We start from the raw sequence: 19,979 nt of genomic DNA, 5'->3' as shown, positions 1-19,979 counted from the left end.
TTAGATGTAATAATTTAGGTTTTTACACAGCAACATGAGTAGATCTTTTTTTAAAAAAATAAATTTATTTATTTTTGGCTGCGTTGGGTCTTTGTTGCTGCGCGAGGGCTTTCTCTAGTTGTGGCGAGTGGGGGCTACTCTTCGTCATGGTGCTCGGGCCTCTCATTGCGGTGGCTTCTCTTGTTGTGGAGCACAGGCTTTAGGCACGCGGGCTTCAGTGGTTGTGGCTCGCAGGCTCTAGAGTGCAGGCTCAGTAGTTGTGGCGCCCAGGCTTAGTTGCTCCATGGCTTGTGGGAGCTTCCCGGACCAAGGCTCAAACCCGTGTCCCCTGCATTGGCAGGCAGATTCTTAACCGCTGCACCACCAGGGAAGTCCCAACATAAGTAGATCTTAAAAACATATTAGGGTGTGAAAAAGGAAACAACAGAATGAGAACCTTATACAATACCATTTACGTAATATAAACACACACACAGAAGACATTGTACATTTTATGTCCAGGGATATATATCAACACATAGGGGTGGGTGCCTATTGTAGGGAGGGGAAGGATTGTGGGGATGTATGGATGGAGTTCGGGGAATATAAAACAAAGTAAGACATCAGAAGGGTCTTTCATGGATCATTTATGATGGGATGGTCATTTGCCACGAACTGAGTATAACTCATGAAACTCTCTGGATCTGAAGCCCTAATAATAATAATGATATAATTTTAACAATGGTGATAATAGTACCTACCTCACGGTAAGTGCCCTGTGTCTGGCCATGGAAGGCCATGTAAAGTTCTACAAATAAATTTTAGCTCTTCTATGCAATTCTCTTGCCTCTTCTCAGGGCTTCTTTCTTTCAGCCTCTGAGCCTTTACTGAGGCTGTGCTGAGTCCTGTCCTTATGCTGACTTCTCCTCCCCTCCAACCCTGTCTTCAGACTTCTTTGACTACCCCAGATGCGACGGCTTGTCTGCGGAATCTTGGGTACTTTTCATTTGGGCCTCGAGCACAGAGCCAGGCTGTAATAGAGCTGTGAGGGGCAATTCCTATTTCCTCCTCCCAAACTGTGAGCTCCCTGAGGGTCTTCTCACCTCCACCTCAGTTCCTGTCCCGTTGCACACAGGTAAAGACAGGTAAACTGAGTCAGAAAGTGTTCGATGTGGAAGGGAACAGCATTTATTGAGCGCTTATCACGTGCTAGACCCAGCACTGAGGTCTTGACCTTCAGTCATCCCTATGACGCCCCTGTGAGGTGGGTGGGGCCGACTTCCTGGTCAGAAGAGGAAATGGAGATGCAGAGAAGCTAGAACTGCTACCAGACAGGAGGCCTAGCCTGTCTGGCTCCAAATGCAAGATCTGAACAAGCAACCTGTTCAGAGCCTTAGGGCCAGGACTGGGACCCAAATCGTCCACCTCTGGGTTGACTGTCAGTCCTCTATTCCACACTAACGATCTAATTCCACCTGCGAAGGGGAGACCCTGTCTCTTAGAGCTTTAAAAATACCCTCCACACCATTTAGTATGGTCAGTTTGAGGTAATATCTAAGGGGAATCCCTCAAGTCCCTTCTCTCAAACATGTTTCTCAAACTGTAAAATAAGAGGAACAGAGGTCTTTGGGCTCTGAGAATTATTTTCTCAACCGGCCAGCAGGTGGAGCCCACTCTTCATTCCTCCCTTGGTCTCCAGAAAGCTGCGGAGTCTCGAGGAGGAAGGAGAGTCCAGAAGCCGAACCCGCGGGGCTAGCGGGACAAAGAAGTTCGCAGTCCACCCCAGCCGGCCAAGGGGCTGCCAAGTCCCGGTTAGGATCCCGCCCCCTGCAGGACATTCTCGGTACTGCAGGAACCGGAGCCCCGGGAGTAGGGACAGAGACCCCGGGAGGGTGGAGCCCCGGTTGGGGGTTTGAGGAGGAGGTCTGGGGATGGGGTCCCACAGGCAACGGCGAGTGAGACTCAGGAGCGGGGTCTTGGGGCCACCCCCTTCCCCGCCCTCCGCATGGGCGGCGGCACAGGCTACAGGTAGTTGTCCTCGGCCGCGTCGACCCCGCTCGGGGAGCCCTGGGCCTCCTCGTCAGTGCTTTCGTCGTCGTCGTCTGGGGCCAGCGCCTCGATGTCGTGCGTGATGTCAGCCAGCAGCCGGTGGAAGGCCTGCGCCTCGGGCCGCTGGGCCGCGCCGTCGTAGCTGCGCACGGCTGACGCCGACGTGGAGCTCATGCTGCGTTTGATGCGGCCGAAGCTGTCGGTGAGGATGCCGCCCTCGCGGATGCCCACGCCCTCCAGGAAGCCCTCGAAGTAGCCGATGTCCTGGTCCGGAATGAAGGGCCGCATCCCTGCAGGCCGAGGGGCAGGGTGATTCCTTGGGGTCAAGCCTTCCCCTCCCACGGAGGAATCACCTTCTCTGGGGAGCGGAGTGCAAATCCCCACCCTGCCGCTCGCCGGCTGTGTGACCTTGCACAATTCCTGACTCTCTGAGCCAGAGAGTAACAATAAATGCTCACTACATGTTAGCTTATTATTGTTATCATTATTATTATTACATTCCCATTTATGAGTTGTGTAACACTCCTCCAATAATTACTCTGAGCCTTACTTTCCTCCCCTGTAAAAGGGAGATAATTACACCTGTTCTCTCGGTAGGGCTGTGAGGATTAAATAAGGTACTTAACACACACTGAGTGCCCCATTTGGCTTCCGTTTTACTTCTGTCACTACTTATTAGCTTTGTGACTTATTTATGTACTTTGCTTCTCTAAGCCTCAGTTTTCTTATCTGCAAAATGAGGGCAAATCATAGTTTCAACTTCCCGGAACTGAGGGCGTTCAATGAGATGATCCTTGCCACTACACACGGTAACTGCCCAATACATGTTAGCTTATTAAGATTATCGTTCCTGTTGCTGTTATCACTAGCCCTCCTTACTAGCTCTGTGACCTTGGAAGAGTTCCTTAGCCTCTCTGAGCCTCAGATTCCTCATGGAGTAAAATGGAAAGAATCATATCCTCTCCCAGCTTTGCTGTGAAGGTGAAATGGTTACACCTGTGCTCTCTCTCCCGGCTCTGACTGCAGACAAGTCTCTTCCCCTCTCTGCACTTTGGTTTCCCTGTTTGCCTCATGGATCTCATGATGTCGGCTTTATGGGAGGCCAAGGGATAAAGAGTAAACACTCCCAGCCTGGGCAGGGGGCTCACCAAGCAGGAGGAACTTGCGCCGGTCTCCGTAGAGCTTCAGCAGGCCTGCGCAATAGTCCTGGATGGGCAGCCCCAGACGGTAGTCCCGCAGCAGCAGGGCAAACTGCTGGATCTCAGGGGGCCCCAGCTTACTCCGCAACTGTCAGGGACACCATTCGAGATTAATCCCAAGAGCAACCCCCACCCAACCCCTGCCTAAAAGACCCAGAGCCCTCGCTAAGGGTGTATCCAGCCCAGCCCTCCCGTGAAAACCCGGCCTTGGGCTGCATCTAAGAATGGGATGTGGACTCAAGCTGCCCGATTTCAAATCCTGGCCCCTTCACTGACCAGCTCTGTGATCGTGGGTAGGTGACAATCTCCTTAACCCTCGCTTTCTTCATCTGCAATGTGAGGATAATGAAGGCATTTCCTTCTTGGGTTGTTGAAAGGATGGAAAGAAATGATGCATTAAAGGTGCTCAGAACAGTGCCTGGTATAAAGTCGACACTCAGTGCTAGTTGACATTACTTAAAGCCTTTCACAGCTGACTCCGTTTGCTCTCCTAACCTCATGCCCTGCCCTGACCGCTGAGGTCTTATGCTTCAGTTACGTCCAGGATTATTCATGATGCCTGAAATACCCCATGTGTTCTCCAGGCCCTTGCTTATGCTGTTCGCACTGCCTGCCCCAGCTCACCGTGACCATGTAATCCTGCAACTGCTCGAGGCCCAGGCTGCTGTGGTCGCTGCCGCTGCAGTGGGAGCCATGGAAAGAGGGTGTGGACGTGCCGCTGTAACAGGCTTCAAATGTGTCCTGGGAGCCATTGCTGCAGAGACAGGGGGGGAAGGGCCCTCACTCGCCTCCCTCCAGCTCCTCTCCATGTGGTAGGCTGAAGGTGGGAGGGTGCAGCCACCAGTGCTCTGGGCCTGGGGCCTCATCCTATACACCATTTTGGCCTTCGAGGCCCCATATGATCTGGCCACGCACCACCTCTCAAGCCTCGTCTCCCCCTTGCTGTTTGTGCTCAGGTCACCCTGCCTTCTGTCTTTTCTTCTAATACTCCAAGTACCTCCTCACCTCTGGGCCTTTGCACATGCTGTTCCCTCTGCCTGGAGTGCCTCCCCTTCCCTGTCTTTTGCTCAGCTAACTCTTCCTCACCATTGGATCTTAAATGTCACCTCCTCAGGAAAGTTTTCCCTGATCCCTCTAGAATGGGTTAGACCCTCTGTCAAATGTGGTCACATAGTCTGTAAGCCTACCCATGAAATGAAGGCCTTTCCGATGCCCCCACCAGATCTCCTCTCTAACCACTCTGTCCTTCACACCCTCTGCTGCAGCCATAGTGGCCTCCTGGCTGCTCCTCAAACATGCCAAGTGGATCCCGCTTCAGCATCCTTGCACTTGCTGTTCCCTGTACCTGGAGCGCTCTTCCCCCTTTTATTTGTCATGTCTCAGTTCAAGTGTCATCACCTCGGAGAGGCCCTCCTGACTCCCCAGATGAGGTAGGGTTTCCACAGCCTCTCTCTCAGCACTCTGAGCTTCTCTTGAGTGTTTTTTACTGTTGACGCTTATTATTACTAAATAATGATTTCATTGTCTCCTGTGCTACCTTGTAAACCATGCAAGAGCAGGGACCTGGTTTTCTCTGTTTGCTGAGTACCTACTATGTGCCAAGCACAGGCCTCGTCCTTGTCTGGCTCCCCACTGTATCCCTAGCACAGAGCACAGTGCCTGGCACATGGTAGGTACTCAATAAATATTGCTTAAATAAAAGTCAACATTGGGCTCCTGCCTCCTGGTCTCTACATTGTTCCAGAACCATCTTCAATGATTACCTCCAGAGAAGCAGTGTAAGCTTAGTGTGGACTCTGGAGCCAGCCTGTCTGGGTTCAAATCGCAGGCCTACAACTTACTAGCTGCTTGACCTTGGGTCAAGTTACTTAACTTCTCTATTCTTCAGTTTCTCTATCTGTAAAATGGTATGATAAAAATTGGTGTCATTGTAAGAAACAGAGGAGTTAGTATTTGTACAGTACTTAGAGTCATGGACTAGGCAGTAAATAAACAGTATCTACTGTAATGTTGCTATGTAGATTTTAAAAACGAAGTGCATTATAGAATAGCACTTGGCAGACAGCAAGTTCTAAAGTTAGTCATTGTCATGACTGTCATCTCTCTAGCAGGTTGTTTAAGGACTGGCCTAAGAGTGCACAGTCTTAAGCAAGTATATTGCCGCTGAAAAGGGGGGCAGGGGGAAGTAAGGCCTATATCACTGGCAGAGGCTGTCCCCTGTCAGCCTTAATAACAGAAAGCCAAAGGCCTTAGTAACAGAACTAAGGTGACCAACTTGTCCCAGTTTTCCTGGGACTTTCCTGGTTACAGTACTGAAACTTCCATGTTTTGGGGAACCCCTAAATCCTGGGCAAACTGGGGTGGTCAGTCACCCTAAATAGAACCCTGGACAACATTCCCAAATGAGATTTTTTTTTTTTAAAAAAACCTACATTTTCCAGACTTGCTTACAGCTAGTTCTGGCCATGAGACCAAGTTCTGGCCAATGAGATGTAAGCAGAAGTCAGGTAGGAATTCTAGCACAGCTCTTTCTTTAAAGAGATTCCTCATATGCTGCTGTGATGGCTGGAACTATAGCCACTATCTGGGCCCATGAGGTGACCTTGAGGATGGAAGCAAGTGTTAGAGAGGGAGGAAAAGATAAGCCCTAGCCCTTAATGACCGTAAGGCCATAGACTCCTTGTCTATCTTATGTAAGAGACAGGCGGGCGGGGGTGGGGGGGGGGGAAGCTTTATCCTTTTTAAAGCTACTCTTTTTTAGGATTCTCTATTCCATAGAGCCAAAATGACTTTTTGGCATTAGCTGTGATTTTGGCCTCTGCAGGCCACTGTGTCTGGATGACTGGGAAAGAGCCGCAGGCCCGTGTGGACGTAGTTCTGAGTTCTGGCTGCCCTGTCTGTCTCTCAGGGGTTCAGATCCTATAAGCTCACCAGAGCCTGGGAAGTTCAGGTTACCCGCACCCTCGGGGCCTAGCATCTCAGCACAAATCAAGGTGGAGTCACTTTCTCCCACCCTCTCTTGCCCATAGGGGCTCAAGAATGCCTAGATGAGCAACCCTGTTTGTGCAGGGACAGAGGGGACCAGAGTGGGGTCCCTGAGAAGGACGGTACCCACAAGGAGCTGCAGCAGCTGAAGTCGGCGTCATAGGCGTAAGTCCCATCCGTGCGGCAGCTGTCACCTGGGGGCAGCAGACAGAGGGCGGTCAGAGGCGGCAAAGCAGGGACCAACATCTCTGGCTCCCTGAGGCCCCAAGCTCAGCCCCACCCTGGAGTAAGGATGGTGGCCGGAGCACGAATGGCCTTGTTAGTAACTGTACGGGTGTTAATTTTCACTCTGAGTGAAATGGGCAGCCACTGGAAGTTTCTGACCGTGATTCCTGCCCCCACCGGCAACACACAGCCAACCTTGGGCAACGCACTTCTCCTCTCCCGGCACTCAACTTCCCCAAGGTTGGGACAATACCACCTTCCTGCCTACCTCAGGGGGGCCTTGGGGAGAGCAAGCCAGGGAACAGGCGAGGTAGCGCTTTGTAAACTGTGTATGTTTGAGAGAGAGAAAAAAGAACTTTGAGGGCAAGGAGCTCAAAATCATGAGGAGAACGGAGCACCAGGTACAGAGAACTTGCTCTGTACCTGCCCCTGTCATCTCAGTGAATCCAGCTACTGGCCTCCCCCTGCCCATCGTGGCTCACTTAGTGTCACTTCCTCAGGACACTCCCCTGACTTTCCAGGCCCCGCTGGTTCCTCATTATACATTCTTATAACACAGTGTGTGGTTACATTTTATCTGTGCAACTATTTAATTACTGTCGGCCTACCTCAGCACTGCACGCCTCAGAGGGAGGGCCACATCTGGCTTTACTCGCCAGTACATCCTGGTGATTAGCAGGATCCCACAGACAGGTGTTCAAGAAATACTTGTTGAATGAATGAATTTGTTGAAATATCTGTTGTTATCTCATTTATTTGTCCATCATCCCTGGGAGAGTCAATGAACTTTCCCAAATTCTCAATAACCACAGTTCCCACAGATGTGAGTGCCTCCAGAAGGAAAGAGCTGGCTCCCCGTTGCCTGAGCTACGCAAACAGGGACCACGCTCAGGGGGCTGTGGCTGAGGAAGTTCACTTAATGGCCCTGAAGGCAGCATGGGGAGTGAGGCTGTTGCAGGAAGCTTTAGAATCAGATGCACCTGGGTTTGAATCCTGACTCTGCCATTCACCAGCTGTGTGACCCTGAGATATTTATTGACTACTCTGAGCCTTAATGTCCTCATCTGTAAAAATTGTATTCATAAGGCCTCAGAGCATTCTTTCATCCATTCAGAAAATATGCCTTGAGCATCCGTCCCTGGTCCTGTGTTAGGCACAAGGGATACAGTGGCAAACAGGACACACAAGGTTGTTATGAGGATTAAATGAGATTTGGTACATCGGCCCTATGCTTGGCACATAGTTGGTGACCAACGAATACCGCTATTGGTCTCATTCTCATTCCAGCCGTTGATGGCATTCAAGGACCAGTCTGGAAATCTTGGTGTTGACCTAGAGTCCTAGTGGGACTAGATGGCTCAGTAAACTTACAATGCATGTGCTTAGGTTTTGGCAAAGTGGGGACACCAAAAAACAAAAGGGAGAGAGAGTTCAGCTCTGAGGGTCTCGTTCTGAAACTACGTTTGAGGTCATTATGAAATTTGACATTTTATTTTAGCGACATATCGGGGGTATGCTGTAATTGCTGTAGAGGTCAGGACCCCTAAGGGCTTTCATTGGCCCCAGTCCTGGGATATCCCCCCTCCTCTGGCCTTTCAGGACGTTTCACAGGAGGGGCCACCAGGAGTTGGAGTACTCACTGCGGCTGCAGAGCCACGGCCGTTCGGGCGTGGACGTGTAGTGGTAGCCGGCCCGGTCCACACACTCGATGCTTTGGTCCCCGTAGATGATCTGGAAGACCTGACAGATGAGGGCGCAGGACTCCTCTGCAGCATCCTGGCCCAGAGAGGAGGACAGAGCTCAGGCCTTCTCCAGGGACCAGGATGCCCCTGCTTCCTAAAAACGCAGTGTGAGGAGGCGCACAAGGGCACACACACAACTATGGGAGCCTTTAAATTGATTTTGAGGACATTTTTCATCAAAATTATATGGCCACGTTCTGGGTGGCCTTTATAGAAATAGCCACTCACTGGCCTTTACAGAATCCAGTGACAAATGTAACTCTTCTGCCCTGAAAAATGCACACATGCACCCTAAATTTCTGGGAGAATTATGGGGCCTCCTGAAGCTTATCTAAAATAAGCCCTAATTTAGTTTAATTTACACGTAGGAAGCTGAAGCCCAGAGACGTAAAGTGATTAGCCAGGACTAGAGCCCAGGTCTCCTAATGCCTAGTAAGAGGAAAGGAAGAATTAACTGTATGAAAATGTTAGGCTCAGCAGAGTTACTACTGCTCAACATAGTTATTATGCCATATTTAGATATGAGCTTCCTGGCACCCAAGGCAAAAATGGAAGCAGGATGAACACATAAACTTCAGTCCCTGATAGAAGGAAGGCATTTAAGTTCTTGGGTGCAACTTTTTTGAGATCGCAAATATGAAGAGGAATTTGCCTCTTTGATTTACCTCTTTAAGTCTTTAAGCAAGAGACACGGAAAGACAACAACTAATGAAGAGACCAACTTCATGAAGCCACTTCTTATATTGTGCTTCTAAAAAAGCCAGTCCAGGGAGTAAATTAAAATGTGACCCAGGACAGGCATTTTGGGATGAGGGAGTGAAATTATCATTAAACCAGGATTGACCCTTATAATAGCTCTACCAAATGGACAGGGAAGAGGGCATCCTTATTTTATAATGAAAGACATGGAGGCTTAGAGTGGTTAAGTGACTTGCCCAGGCTCACACAGCAGGCTCATGGCTTTGGTTAATATTGGCACCCAGGTTTTTTGACTCTAACTCCTGTACCCTCCTTGGGACCATGATGCCTCAGATTGGAGGCCAGAGGCTCAGTTACTCCTAGAAAACAACCCTTATTTATTTACTCATTCCACAAATTATTATTTAGTCCCACTGTGTGGCAAGCACTGGGCCAGGCTGTGGAGTCTCAGAGGTGAATTCGATGAGGCCTAAAGCCCTCACAGCCCAGTGGGATAAACAGGGTACACTGTTCCCTCTGCCTGGAATTTGCTTTCTTTTCTTTCTTTTTTTTTTTTTTTGCTGTACGCGAGCCCCTCACTACTGTGGCCTCTCCCGTTGTGGAGCACAGGCTCCGGACGCGCAGGCCCAGCAGCCATGGCTCACAGGACCAGCCGCTCTGCGGCATGTGGGATCTTCCCAGACCGGGGCACAAACCTGTGTCCCCCTGCATCGGCAGGTGGACTCTCAACCTCTGCGCCACCAGGGAAGCCCCCTGGAATTTGCTTTCTTGACTCTTTGCCCTGCTGCTTCCTTCTCTCTTACACATTTCAGTTTAAAAGGCACAAACTCACTTTCCCTCTGGAAAATGGATCTCGTCCCTCATTATCATTGCAACCTGCTTTTCTACTTGGTCCCCATCACAAGGTATAGTAACATAGTACCCACTAATCCATCTATTCAGTATATTTATTGAGCACCTATCATGTGCCAGGCACTGCCCTGGGGGCCAGGGATACCAGAGTGAACCATCCGGAATGCACAGATGTCTTGAGATGAGGCTAGAGAGGAAATGAGGATGGTGGCTAGGCCACCATTATAAGGTAGATGGCCTTATAAACAGTTGTAAGGACACTAGATTTTACTCTGAGTGAACTGGGGAGCCACTGAAAGGTTTTGAGCAGTGACACAATGTGACTTCTGTGTTAACAGGACTGCTCTGACCGTGTGGGGGAACAGATTCTGAGCAATGGCCAAACCAGTGAGGGGTGAGTGAATGACCCAGATGGGAGAAGATGGAGCATGGACCTGGGAAGTGGGGGACAATGGAGCGTGGGGAGAAGTAGATGCACTTTGGTTATATTTTAGAAATAGGGCCAACAGGATTTGTTGACAGAGTGGATATGGGTTGTGTGAGAGACAGGAGCCAAGGAGTGCTGCAGGGTTTTGGTCTGAGCAATGGAAGGACAGAGCTGCCATTCATCAAGACAGGGAGAGCAAGGGAGGAGCAGGTCTGGGGAGAAGACTAGGCGCTCAGCTCTGGTCGTTAGACCTTTGAACGGAGAGGCTGAGTGGAGACACAGCCATGGAGATTTGGTGGGAGGTAACATTTGGGGGAGTTCTCACTAGAGAAGGCCACGTAGAAATGAGTGTAGATAAAGGAGAAAGAGAATCAAGGACTAAGCCTGGGACAGTCCAACCTCAAGAGACTGGTGAGAAGAGGAGGCGCCAGCTCTTGAGAAGGAGCAGCCAGGGAGGTAGGAAAACCAGGAGCATGTGCAGAGCTGCACACCAAGTGAGAAATTGTTTCAAGTCAGCACCAGAGCCTGAGTTTACCACTTACTATCCACCTCTCTTAGAGAGGCACCGTGTCTGTTTTGTTCACCATGTGGGGTTTATATAGAGAGGGAGTTCAGGGCCCTGGGCCAGAGACACAGCTTACAAGGCTCAGGGTTTGGAGGTGTCTGCTAGATGGTGAGCTCCCTAAGGGAGGGCACTAAATATTTCTTTGTTCATCTCTGTATCCATGGCACCTAGCCCAATGCCTAGCACAAGCTGGCGCTCAATGAACATGGTCAAATGAATAAAAGCAAGGGTGAATGTGGAGGATGGGGGGGGGCAAGAATGGCCAGAAGTCTTCTGCCTTGGGTGATGGCCATTGTTACCAAGAGTACAGGCTCTGAACTTCTGGGTCCCAATGCTGAAATCACCACCTGCTTCCTGTGTGACCTTGCACAAGTTGCTTAGCCTCTGGGTCTGTTTCCTTCTCTATAGAATGGGGATGGTGGTAATATTTGCCTCCAGGGGTTACTGTGAGAATGAAATGACTTAATGCTGGTTTCCTGTCTGGCACAGGTCGGCACTGAATTCGTGCTGGTGATTACTGTCCTCATTATTGTTACTGTGGTAGTGTGGACATTGACGACTTTGGAGAAGGAGCAGGGCTGGATGAGGGGTTAGATCAAGTCTGGGCCATTTTGAGCTTTCATCCCATTGGGAGAGCAAGGGGGAGGTGTCCTGGGGCTGGAGTAAAAGCCTTTTGGCGTCAATGGGCACACAGTTCCGAAGTTCTGGGCAGTAGGGCCGAAGGAGGGAAAAGAAAAGGGGCTGGGGTAGACTCCAGGAACTTGGTATGTGTGTGGGGAGTGTGAAAACGCGCCGGGGAGGCAGGGCGCAGGGGCGCGGGATGCCCTCGGGCTCACCCTGTTGGCCACAGCCAGGATGACCAGGTTGCAGTAGGCGTCGGGGCTGGGGTCCTGCGGGTCGAGCGGGTTGGGGCCCGGGTGGCGCCGCTCCCAGCTGCCGCCGCCTCCCGCCTGCCTCCGCTCCCAGCTGCCGCCCGGCTTGCCCGCGGCGCCGCCGCCGCCGCCGCCGCCGTGTCGCCGCTCCCAGCTGCCGCTGAAAGTCTGCCGCCGCTCCCAGCTGCCCGACGCCCGCGCCCCGGCGCGCTGGCGCTCCAGGCTGCCGCCGCCGCCGCCCCCGGCCCGGGCCTCGGCGCCCGCGCTCCCGCCCCACGCCATCCGCCAGTCAAGGCTGCAGATGGTGTGGCGCCGCTCCGTGGCGCCCACCCGCCGCTTCTCGGGCGCCGCCCCGGGCGGGCCCGGGTCGCGCCCCGCGCCGCCGGGGCTGGCGTCTACTCCGGCTGGCACCGGGTCCACGCCCAGACCTAGGAAAGGCCGGGTGGCCGTCAGAAGCAGGCGATCTGGGCTGAGAGCCCTCTCCCGAGGCCAGCTGGGTGTCCTGACCCCGCCGCTGCGGTGGTGGTTGGGGGGAGAAGGGGTCCAGCCGTGTCTGGCCCCGCCCCCACCCTCAAGCTCCACCCCTGGCTTCAAAGTCGGGAGGCCGGACCCCGCCCCACTACGGGTCCTTACTTTTGGGTCCCGCCCCCACCCTCAGGCTCCACCCCTGGGTTTGCCAGTTCCCACCCGCCCTACCTCATTCCGACGCCCCTTGCCTCCCAGACGCTGCCGTCTGGTCTGAGAGTAGTGGTCAGGCTGTCCCCTCCTTCTTTACCCTTAACTCGGACCTTGTCCCGGGTTTCAGGAACACCTCCTTGGCTTCCGGCTTTCCTTCAACCCCTCCCCTGGCCTCAGGCCCCGCCCCTAGTATGGCAGGGTCTGACATCTCCCACCAAGATACCCCAGCCGCAAGCTCCGCCTCCCCAGCGTACGGCCCTTCCACTAGATGAGACTCCGCCTCTGCCGCAGGTTCCCTCCTAGCCTCAGAGCCTTGCTACCCTTCATCACGCCCTTTAACTTCAGGCCTCAGGATTCTGGCTTCTCCACCGTTTCGAAGATGGTGGGTCAGGCCGCCCCTCCTTCAAGCCTCAACCTTGGGCTTCCTCTTCTCGCAAACAGCCATGTCCTGTCCCTAGTCTCAGGGTAGTTTGGTCAGGTCTTTCCATCACCCACTTATCCAGCCTCAGGCCCCGCCCCTGCCCCAGGTCACGCCCATGCCCAAGACTAGGTGTTGGCCCTTTCTCCACTCCTTCACCTCCCCCGCCCCGCCCCTGCCAGGCCCCGCCTGCCGTACCGGTCTTAAGCACCAGCAGGTGCAGCGCGTCGTCCTGCAGGTAGGAGGCAGCGGCGATCTCGTGCGTGGGGATACGCAAGATGAGCTCCTCGTTGTCGCGCCAGGTGAGCAGCAGGCAGCGGGCCGACAGGCTCAGGATGCTGTCCTGCTCCGCCGTGGTCTTCAGCGGCAGCTCCTTCAGCTGCTGCGGGGTGGGTCGGATCTCCTGAGTCCCGGGGGCCTCGGGTGGGAGAGGTAGGGGACCAGACCCTGCCCTCCCCTCTCCCGGAGCCTCACCCTGGCCGTGTCCAGCAGCTGCAGGAGCTCGTCGCGGCTGGAGGGGTTCAGTGAGGAGGTGACCCAGGTGAGGTGGCCCAGGAACTGGATGGAAATGGGGTGGGGGCGGGGGTGGTGGGAAAAGGGCAGAGAGAGGTCTCCCTGAAGCCTTGGAGGACCCTGACCTCCTCACTGACACAGTGCGGGTAGACTGAGATAAAAATATCTGAATTAATAATAATAGCCTGATAATAACTGTTATTAAAGCCATTGTAGGAGCCAGGCATAGTCCTGAGAGTTTTATGCACTCATTCATCATCGCTTTAAGGATGAGAAAACTAAGGCACAGCAAAGCCAAATAACCTGCCCAATATTATAGAGCTAAAAAGGGCAGAACTGGACTCCACACACCAGAGTCCATACTCTCACTGCTAGCTTATTTTTGCTAAAATAAGCTTATTTTATGAGCACATAGTTATTTAGCTATGGCAGAAACAAAAGTCATTAGAATAGCTTGAATTTCCTGCTTGGCCTGAGTGGCTCTGTGCACCCCAAGCACCAGTGTCAGCTGACTGTGCAGGTCACTGGCCCTCTTCATGATCTTGTTGCAAAAGTCAAATGGAAAGGGAAGAATGTTGTATCCAATTAGTATATAATTTTGTCAGAAAAATGATGCCCTAAATTAAATTAATAGTAAATTAATTCTTCATTCATTCTTAGTTATAGCTTAATGTTATCACACTTAAATGTTATTTAATATAAGAATTAACTTTTTAAAATATTTTTAGTTTTATTCTTCTAGGTGATTCTACCAATCATACCATTTCTTTTCTTTTTATTCTCTATGAAATTTCAGTTCCCAATTTTTTAAGTGGATTTGTTTGCTAGCTTTTCTCTTCATATAGGGCTGCCAGGTAAAATACAAGATGCCAGTTAAACTTGGTTTTCACATAAACAACTAATATCAAAACTAAAAAAGTACTCATCGCCTATCTGAAATTCAAATTAAAAAAATTTTTTTTGTTGAAATATAACTGATTTACAGTGTTAGTTTCAGGTATATAGCAAAGTGATTCAAATACATATTCTTTTTCAGATTCTTTTCCATTATAGATTATTATAAGATATTGAATATAGTTCCCTGTGTTATACAATAGGTCCTTGTTGTTTATCTAGTTTATATATAGTAGTGTGTATCTGTTAATCCCAAACTCTAATTTATCCCTCCCCCCACCAAAATTCAAACTTAACTGGGTGCCTGTTTTTACTAAATCTGACACTCCTACCCCCATATCAGTCTTTATTGGGTAGCGAGGATTCTCCACTGCTCCTTCATGGTGTTCATAAAATAGAAGTAAAGCCCCTGAGTTGGCCTAAGTCCATGTGGCCTGCAGAACTGGCTTCCTTTAAGCTGGACACTGTCCAAGTAGCAGCAACGTCACTGCAGTAAAATCTCACAGGACGGTCCGGCTTTTTGGTGCACAGAGCACCCTCCCATCTGCTCTCCCCTTGGGGTAGGCTTTGAGCCCCATGTTGAGATGGCAACACTGAGGCTGAACAGGTGGAGGTCACTTGTTGAGGGTCCCCAGCATAATTCAGGGGCAAGGCTGCCTTGAACCCAGGCCTCTTTCCCCTGAGCCTCCCCTGTGTGGTCAGGGGTTGGTGTGGGGGAGAGGTAAGGTCTTTCCTGATGGGATCCAGAACATGCTTCCCTAAAATATGGCGTCTTGGCACACTGAATATCTTAAGCTGAAGGAGTATGAGAAAACGGCAGAAGCAGGAAGGTCACTCTAACTTCCCCCACCTCACCCATCTTCCCTGAAAGCAGGCGATAAATCTCCCTGGTGAAGGGTAGCCTCCTTTCAGGGTACCAGTAGGAAGGGAGACATCCTTATCACCAGGGACAGGGAATTGAGGGCCGAGAAGTCTGTATAAACAAACCTTGTTCCTCTTTCACCATTTACCAACCCCCTCCAAACCCCTCTGGCCTTGTCCATTCTTCACAGATTTATTGTTTCTTTGTCAAAAAGTATAAAAACTTCCTGCTCTGGTCACTTCTCAGGGTCTTCCATTCTCTTCTGAAGGCTCTCATGTCCATGTGAAAATTTAATAAAATGTGTGTGCTTTTCTCCTGTTAATCTTTGTTCAGTTTAATTTTCAGATCCAGCCAGGTAACCTAAGAGGGCTGAGGAAAACTTTCCCCCCAGCCCCTTATCTCAAGCTTCTTCCCACCCCTCCTGCTCATCCCGAAAGTACCTTGACCTCTTTCTCCAGATAGTCACACAGCAGAATCTGGGGGTCGATGAGGTAGTCGGGGGGATAAAGGGGCATCGAATGCAGGGGCCGGCGGCTCACACTGCTTCGAAAGGCTGCCCGGCGCCCAGCCTTCGGGAACACCAGCCTCCGGATGGGGGACACGAAGCCCTGGGAGAGGCGGGGGCGTGGGGGTAAGAACAGTAATAACAGCAACTGACTTGATCATATTCAGCACTTTCATGTGCAGCCTTTTACTTACATTACCTAATTTAATTCTTACAAAAACTCTGCAGAGAGGGTAGCTCTATGATTCCCATTTAGTAGGTGGAGAAACAGCCTCAGAGAGGCAGCTAGCTAATAAGGTCACCAGCTAGTAGCGGTAGAACCAATAGTTCACCTTGGGCAGTCTGGCTCCAAACCTTCCATTCTAAACATGCAGGTGAGGGTAGAAGCCATGTGCAGGCCCAGGCTGAGGCTTAAGGAACCCCCACCCAGGCTGGGGCAAGTACAGAAAAATATTAACATTCAGTGTGGCTGAGTGGTGGGTGCATAGGTATTTAAGCTATTTTCTGTGCTTTCCTAAATATTAGAAATGGTTAACAGGTACCTTGAAGTTTAATCCAGTGGGCACCTGCATAAAAATGGCCTGGATCAAGGTTAAAGGAGCAAATTTCAGGACCCCAGCCCATCCCAACAGAATTTAAACTCCCAGGAAAGTGTGAGCACTGCTCTAGAGCAGTGGTTCTCAGTGTGTGGTTCCTGGGTCTCCACCAGCAGTAGCAGCAGCATCGCCTGTGAACTGAAGAGAAATCTACATTCTTGCGCTCCATCTCAAACCTATTGGATCAGAACCTGGGATGAGACCCAATGATCTGTGTATTAACAAGCGCTCCAGGTGATTCTGCTGCAGGCCCAGCTCAAGTTTTAAAATCAGTATCACGGAGCCTGGATGAAGTACGTGGAAGCTCTGAGAAATGAGAACAAGCGATGTGGGAACGAGCACCCCAAGCAGAGGGCAGAGCATGTGCAAAACACTGGGGGCTGCAAGGGCGGGCGCGAGACTGGAGAAGGTGTGTTGTAGCTGTGGCTGAATGACGAGATGAACAAGTCATAGAGGGCTCGAATGCCGGCTGTGGAGCCAGGACTTTATCCTGTATATGGGAGCATGTGTGTATATGTGAGTGGAGTGGGGAGGTGAATGCTTTGTCTGTGGCCCTCAGTGGTCCACCCCTGCCCACTTCTCCAGCCTCATCTCACCCCACACTGCCCCTAACTCCTGCCCTCCAGCTATAGGGCCATCTTTCAGTTCTTCCTATTTGCTACATTCCTTCCTACCATGGAGCTTTGCACATGCTGTTCCTCTGCCAGAAACACTCTTCCCTGTCCTCTTTCCTTCCACCCATCAGATCTCAGCTCAAACTGACCAGTCTAGGGCTGGGTCCCTTAATATTCTGTCACCCAGCACTGTGTATGGAGACTTTTGTACAGTTTTACATTGTTTTTTTAAAAAAATTAATAGTTGTCTCCCTCACTAGAATGTGAGCTTCAGGGAGGGAGCAGGGACCTTGTCTGACTTTGCTCACCAAGTGCATCATCACCAGCGCCAGGCACAGTGCCTGGCACATAATAGGTGCTGACTAAATATCTATAGAAGGAATGAACCAAGAGAGAACAAGCACCTATGTCTTGTCTCCCTTCGGAGCCCCCACAGTTCATGTGGGAGTCTTTTCAAACAGCTGGATCTAGGTTTCCTGGGGGAAGAGGGCTCAGTGGGGGTGGGGGTAGGAGTTGGAATCCCAGAGGCTCCCTGGACCACAAAGAGAAACAGGTGTGATGCCCAGAGAACCAGACTAGAAAATATCTGAGAGTCAGGAAGGGGTAAAGGTCTAGGGGTGGGGGGAATGACCCCCAGGCTGAGGCCTTTGGAGCAGAACTGGGCCCTGTATAAAGACAGGGAGGGGGCAGGCTCAGTTGGAACCCAGCGGGGGGGGAGCAAGCAGGTGTCTCGAGCCTGGATAGGCAGCCTCATAGCACAGAATTGCCCTGGCTGAGGTCCTTCTGTCTGGGGAGGCAGGGAGCAGGGGAATGGGTTTGTTGGGTGGCTCTCTATCTGTCCCTTGGTCTGAGAAGCTGCAGGAGGGAACCCCCAGGAACACCAGGGAAGCAGGTTGAGAATATCTCCCAAACTAATCTGACTGGCTGGATTTTCCTGGAAGGTGCCCGTCCGTCTGTCCATTCCTGGGATGGCACAGGCCACTGAGAGCAGGGAGACGGGTTAGGGAATTTTGAGTCCAAATGTCTGGCTGCCCAAGGGTGGGGAGGAAGGTCTTTCCCAATAAGAAGAAAGGCTCTCCTGACGCCACTCACTGCCCATCACCCCCCTCCTCCCCCCAGGCTTCCCACTTCTCCGACTCCGGGGACATCTCTCTACCGCGTACCCCTTCCAACCTCCCACCTACCTTTTTCCCTTTCTTGACTTCATATTCCATGGTGAAGTGTCCCCTCCACTCCTGCCACCCTCCTGGCCACCCCCCTCCACCTTCTCCCCCCATGCAGTTCCTTTGTTCTTTTTCCTGCCTGGTCGGAAACTCCACCAGTCCCAGAGTTCCTGCCCCTCCCATCTGATAGTGAGCGGTGGGGTGTGGGGTGGGTGGAGGACGCAGCCTTGGGACCTTCCAGCTGAACAGTGGAAGCCCAGCCAGAGCAACTGGCCTGGGGAGAAAGCCCCCAAGGCCTCCAGCAGGCTTGCTATTTAGGGGGCTTGGGAGTTGAGTAAGGCTGGGAATGGTCCCCTGAATTTGGAGTCGGAAAGTCCCAGATACCACCCCCTCTTCTGCCACCGACCTTGCTGTGTGACCTTGGCAAGACAGGATAGTTCCCCCTTTCACAGCCTCAGTTTCCCCCTCCCCTTTATAAATTAGGAGTAAACATTGCCTTCCTCTCTGGGCTGGTGTGGTGAGAAATAAATGGAAGTGGGTGGGAAAATGCTTCATAAACTATGGAATATTGTGTCTGAGCAAGTAATGATTTTAAAATTTAATCATTACTATTAAGGGAGGTGGTATGCATGGGCTTTAGAGACAGGCTGTTTGAGTTTGAATCCTGGCTTTGTCACTTACTAGGGTTATGACCTTGGGTCTGTAACCTCTTGTGCCTCCATTTCCCCATCTGTACAATGGGCATAATACCAGCCTTGTGACCTTGTAAGAATTAAATGCACTTAGAAAGGCTCTTGGCACATGTGAGGTACTCAGTAAATATTAACTATTTACCTGTGTGTCTGTGTGTCCTGGGCTGTTTTACTGTCTCTTGAGAGAATAATATTAGGCAAGGTTCCCTTTGTGGTTCTGGACTGAGCACTTTACTTATTTCATCTCACTTATTCTTCACAATATTGGGGTACCATTGTTATACAGATTTTTTTCTTTCTTTTTTTTTTTTTTTTTTTGTGGTACGCGGGCCTCTCACTGCTGTGGCCTCTCCCGTTGCGGAGCACAGGCTCCGGACGCGCAGGCTCAGCGGCCATGGCTCACGGGCCCAGCCGCTCCGCGGCACGTGGGATCTTCCCGGACCGGGGCACGAACCCTTATCCCCTGCATCGGCAGGCGGACTCTCAACCACTGCGCCACCAGGGAAGCCCTGTTATACAGATTTTTAAAACAGGCTCAATTGCAGAGGCTGACCCAATGAGGGGACACAGTGAATGAGAGGAGGACCTGGGATATCTGCTGGGTCTGGCTCTGATCTGAAGCCTGGTTCCTTTCCTCTAGGGCCTATGCCCTCTGTGTGGCCCACCCAGGATAGCTGGAAAGGTTCTGACTGACCCCTTCTGACCTTGCCATGACCCCTGGGTTCTGGAGACCTAAGTCCCGGAACTGATTTGCTGTATGATCCAGGGAGGTTGCTTATTGTAAGCTCCCTGGGCCTCAGTTTCCTCATCTTTCCAACGGGAACAATAATCCCCCAAACCCTGTCCTGCAGTCAGAGACATGGCAGGAAAGACATCAGGCCGTGCATAAGAAGGCAGTTGGAAATTATGAAGTGCAGGGGCCAATGCATAGGACTGTTTTGAGTTTTTTCTAAAAGCCTGGGTGTTCCAGGTTAGTGCCGGTGGGAGCGAGGGTCAGAGCTCCCCACTGCCTCTGGGTGTGAGAGCCGACAGAGGCTCCCAGACACCAGCCTTCCCTCTTCCCCTCCCTCCCTCTTTTGGGGGTGGGGAAATGGCCCAGGCTGCTTAGTGCTAGCTCATACAGCCACCCCCACCTGCTCCCCTACATCCTGCCAGTCACCTCCCAACAGCAGGAAGTGAGGTCTCCCTCAGCGCCCCCGCCGGCCAACAGGAAGAGGCCTGACCCAATCCCTGACTGCCCCAGACATCAAACTCCCAGTTAACCCCTGAGCAGGTCCTGAACTCCCACCCTTAGAGTGGCAGCAGGGAATGAAAGGTGGTCTCTTGCTTTGGCACCTCCAAGACTGACTTTTTATTTTTTTAAAGATTTTCCTGATGTGGACCATTTTAAAAGTCTTTTTGAATTTGTTACAATATCGCTTCCGTTTTATGTTTTTTTGATTTTTTGGCC

At 51.4% G+C, this 19,979-nt stretch overlaps 1 protein-coding gene across 6 annotated transcripts; it reads right to left on the bottom strand.

The window, feature by feature from the left end:
* Positions 1-435: 435 nt before the first annotated feature.
* Positions 436-17,958, bottom strand: CCM2L (CCM2 like scaffold protein). Of its 6 annotated transcripts, none has more exons than XM_073792855.1 (11): positions 17,859-17,914; positions 16,007-16,198; positions 15,400-15,567; positions 13,165-13,248; positions 12,889-13,072; positions 11,559-12,022; positions 8,078-8,213; positions 6,343-6,406; positions 3,852-3,981; positions 3,177-3,315; positions 436-2,318 (listed from the first exon to the last, which is right to left on the bottom strand). In XM_073792855.1, exons 2-11 carry the CDS (start codon positions 16,034-16,036, stop codon positions 2,002-2,004), a joined length of 1,716 nt encoding a protein of 571 aa, XP_073648956.1. In that variant the 5' UTR covers positions 16,037-16,198; positions 17,859-17,914; the 3' UTR covers positions 436-2,001. The 6 variants fall into 6 exon arrangements, with proteins under 6 accessions (XP_073648956.1, XP_019806477.2, XP_073648955.1 ...); XM_073792859.1 differs by lacking the exon at positions 16,007-16,198 and adding an exon at positions 3,504-3,556 and having other exon boundaries at positions 2,181-2,318; positions 17,859-17,958; XM_019950918.3 differs by lacking the exon at positions 16,007-16,198 and having other exon boundaries at positions 17,859-17,958.
* Between the last annotated feature and the right edge of the window lie 2,021 nt (positions 17,959-19,979).

The sequence above is a fragment of the Tursiops truncatus genome, chromosome 15 (genome assembly GCF_011762595.2).
Source record: "Tursiops truncatus isolate mTurTru1 chromosome 15, mTurTru1.mat.Y, whole genome shotgun sequence".
NCBI lineage: Eukaryota > Metazoa > Chordata > Mammalia > Artiodactyla > Delphinidae > Tursiops > Tursiops truncatus.
Note: the sequence above shows the minus strand (reverse complement) of the source record. Positions and strands in the feature narration are given on the sequence as shown.

What these genes read in the sequence shown, in the direction of transcription:
- CCM2L (XM_019950918.3), bottom strand. Translation starts at nt 17,951, where the DNA reads ATGGGGGGAGAAGGTGGAGGGGGGTGGCCAGGAGGGTGGCAGGAGTGG. An exon ending in AAGTCAAGAAAGGGAAAAAG is followed by an intron (nt 15,568 to 17,858) that starts GTAGGTGGGAGG and finishes CGCCTCTCCCAG; the next exon opens with GGCTTCGTGTCCCCCATCCG. An exon ending in CCTGCTGGTGCTTAAGACCG is followed by an intron (nt 12,023 to 12,888) that starts GTACGGCAGGCG and finishes GGCCTTTCCTAG; the next exon opens with GTCTGGGCGTGGACCCGGTG.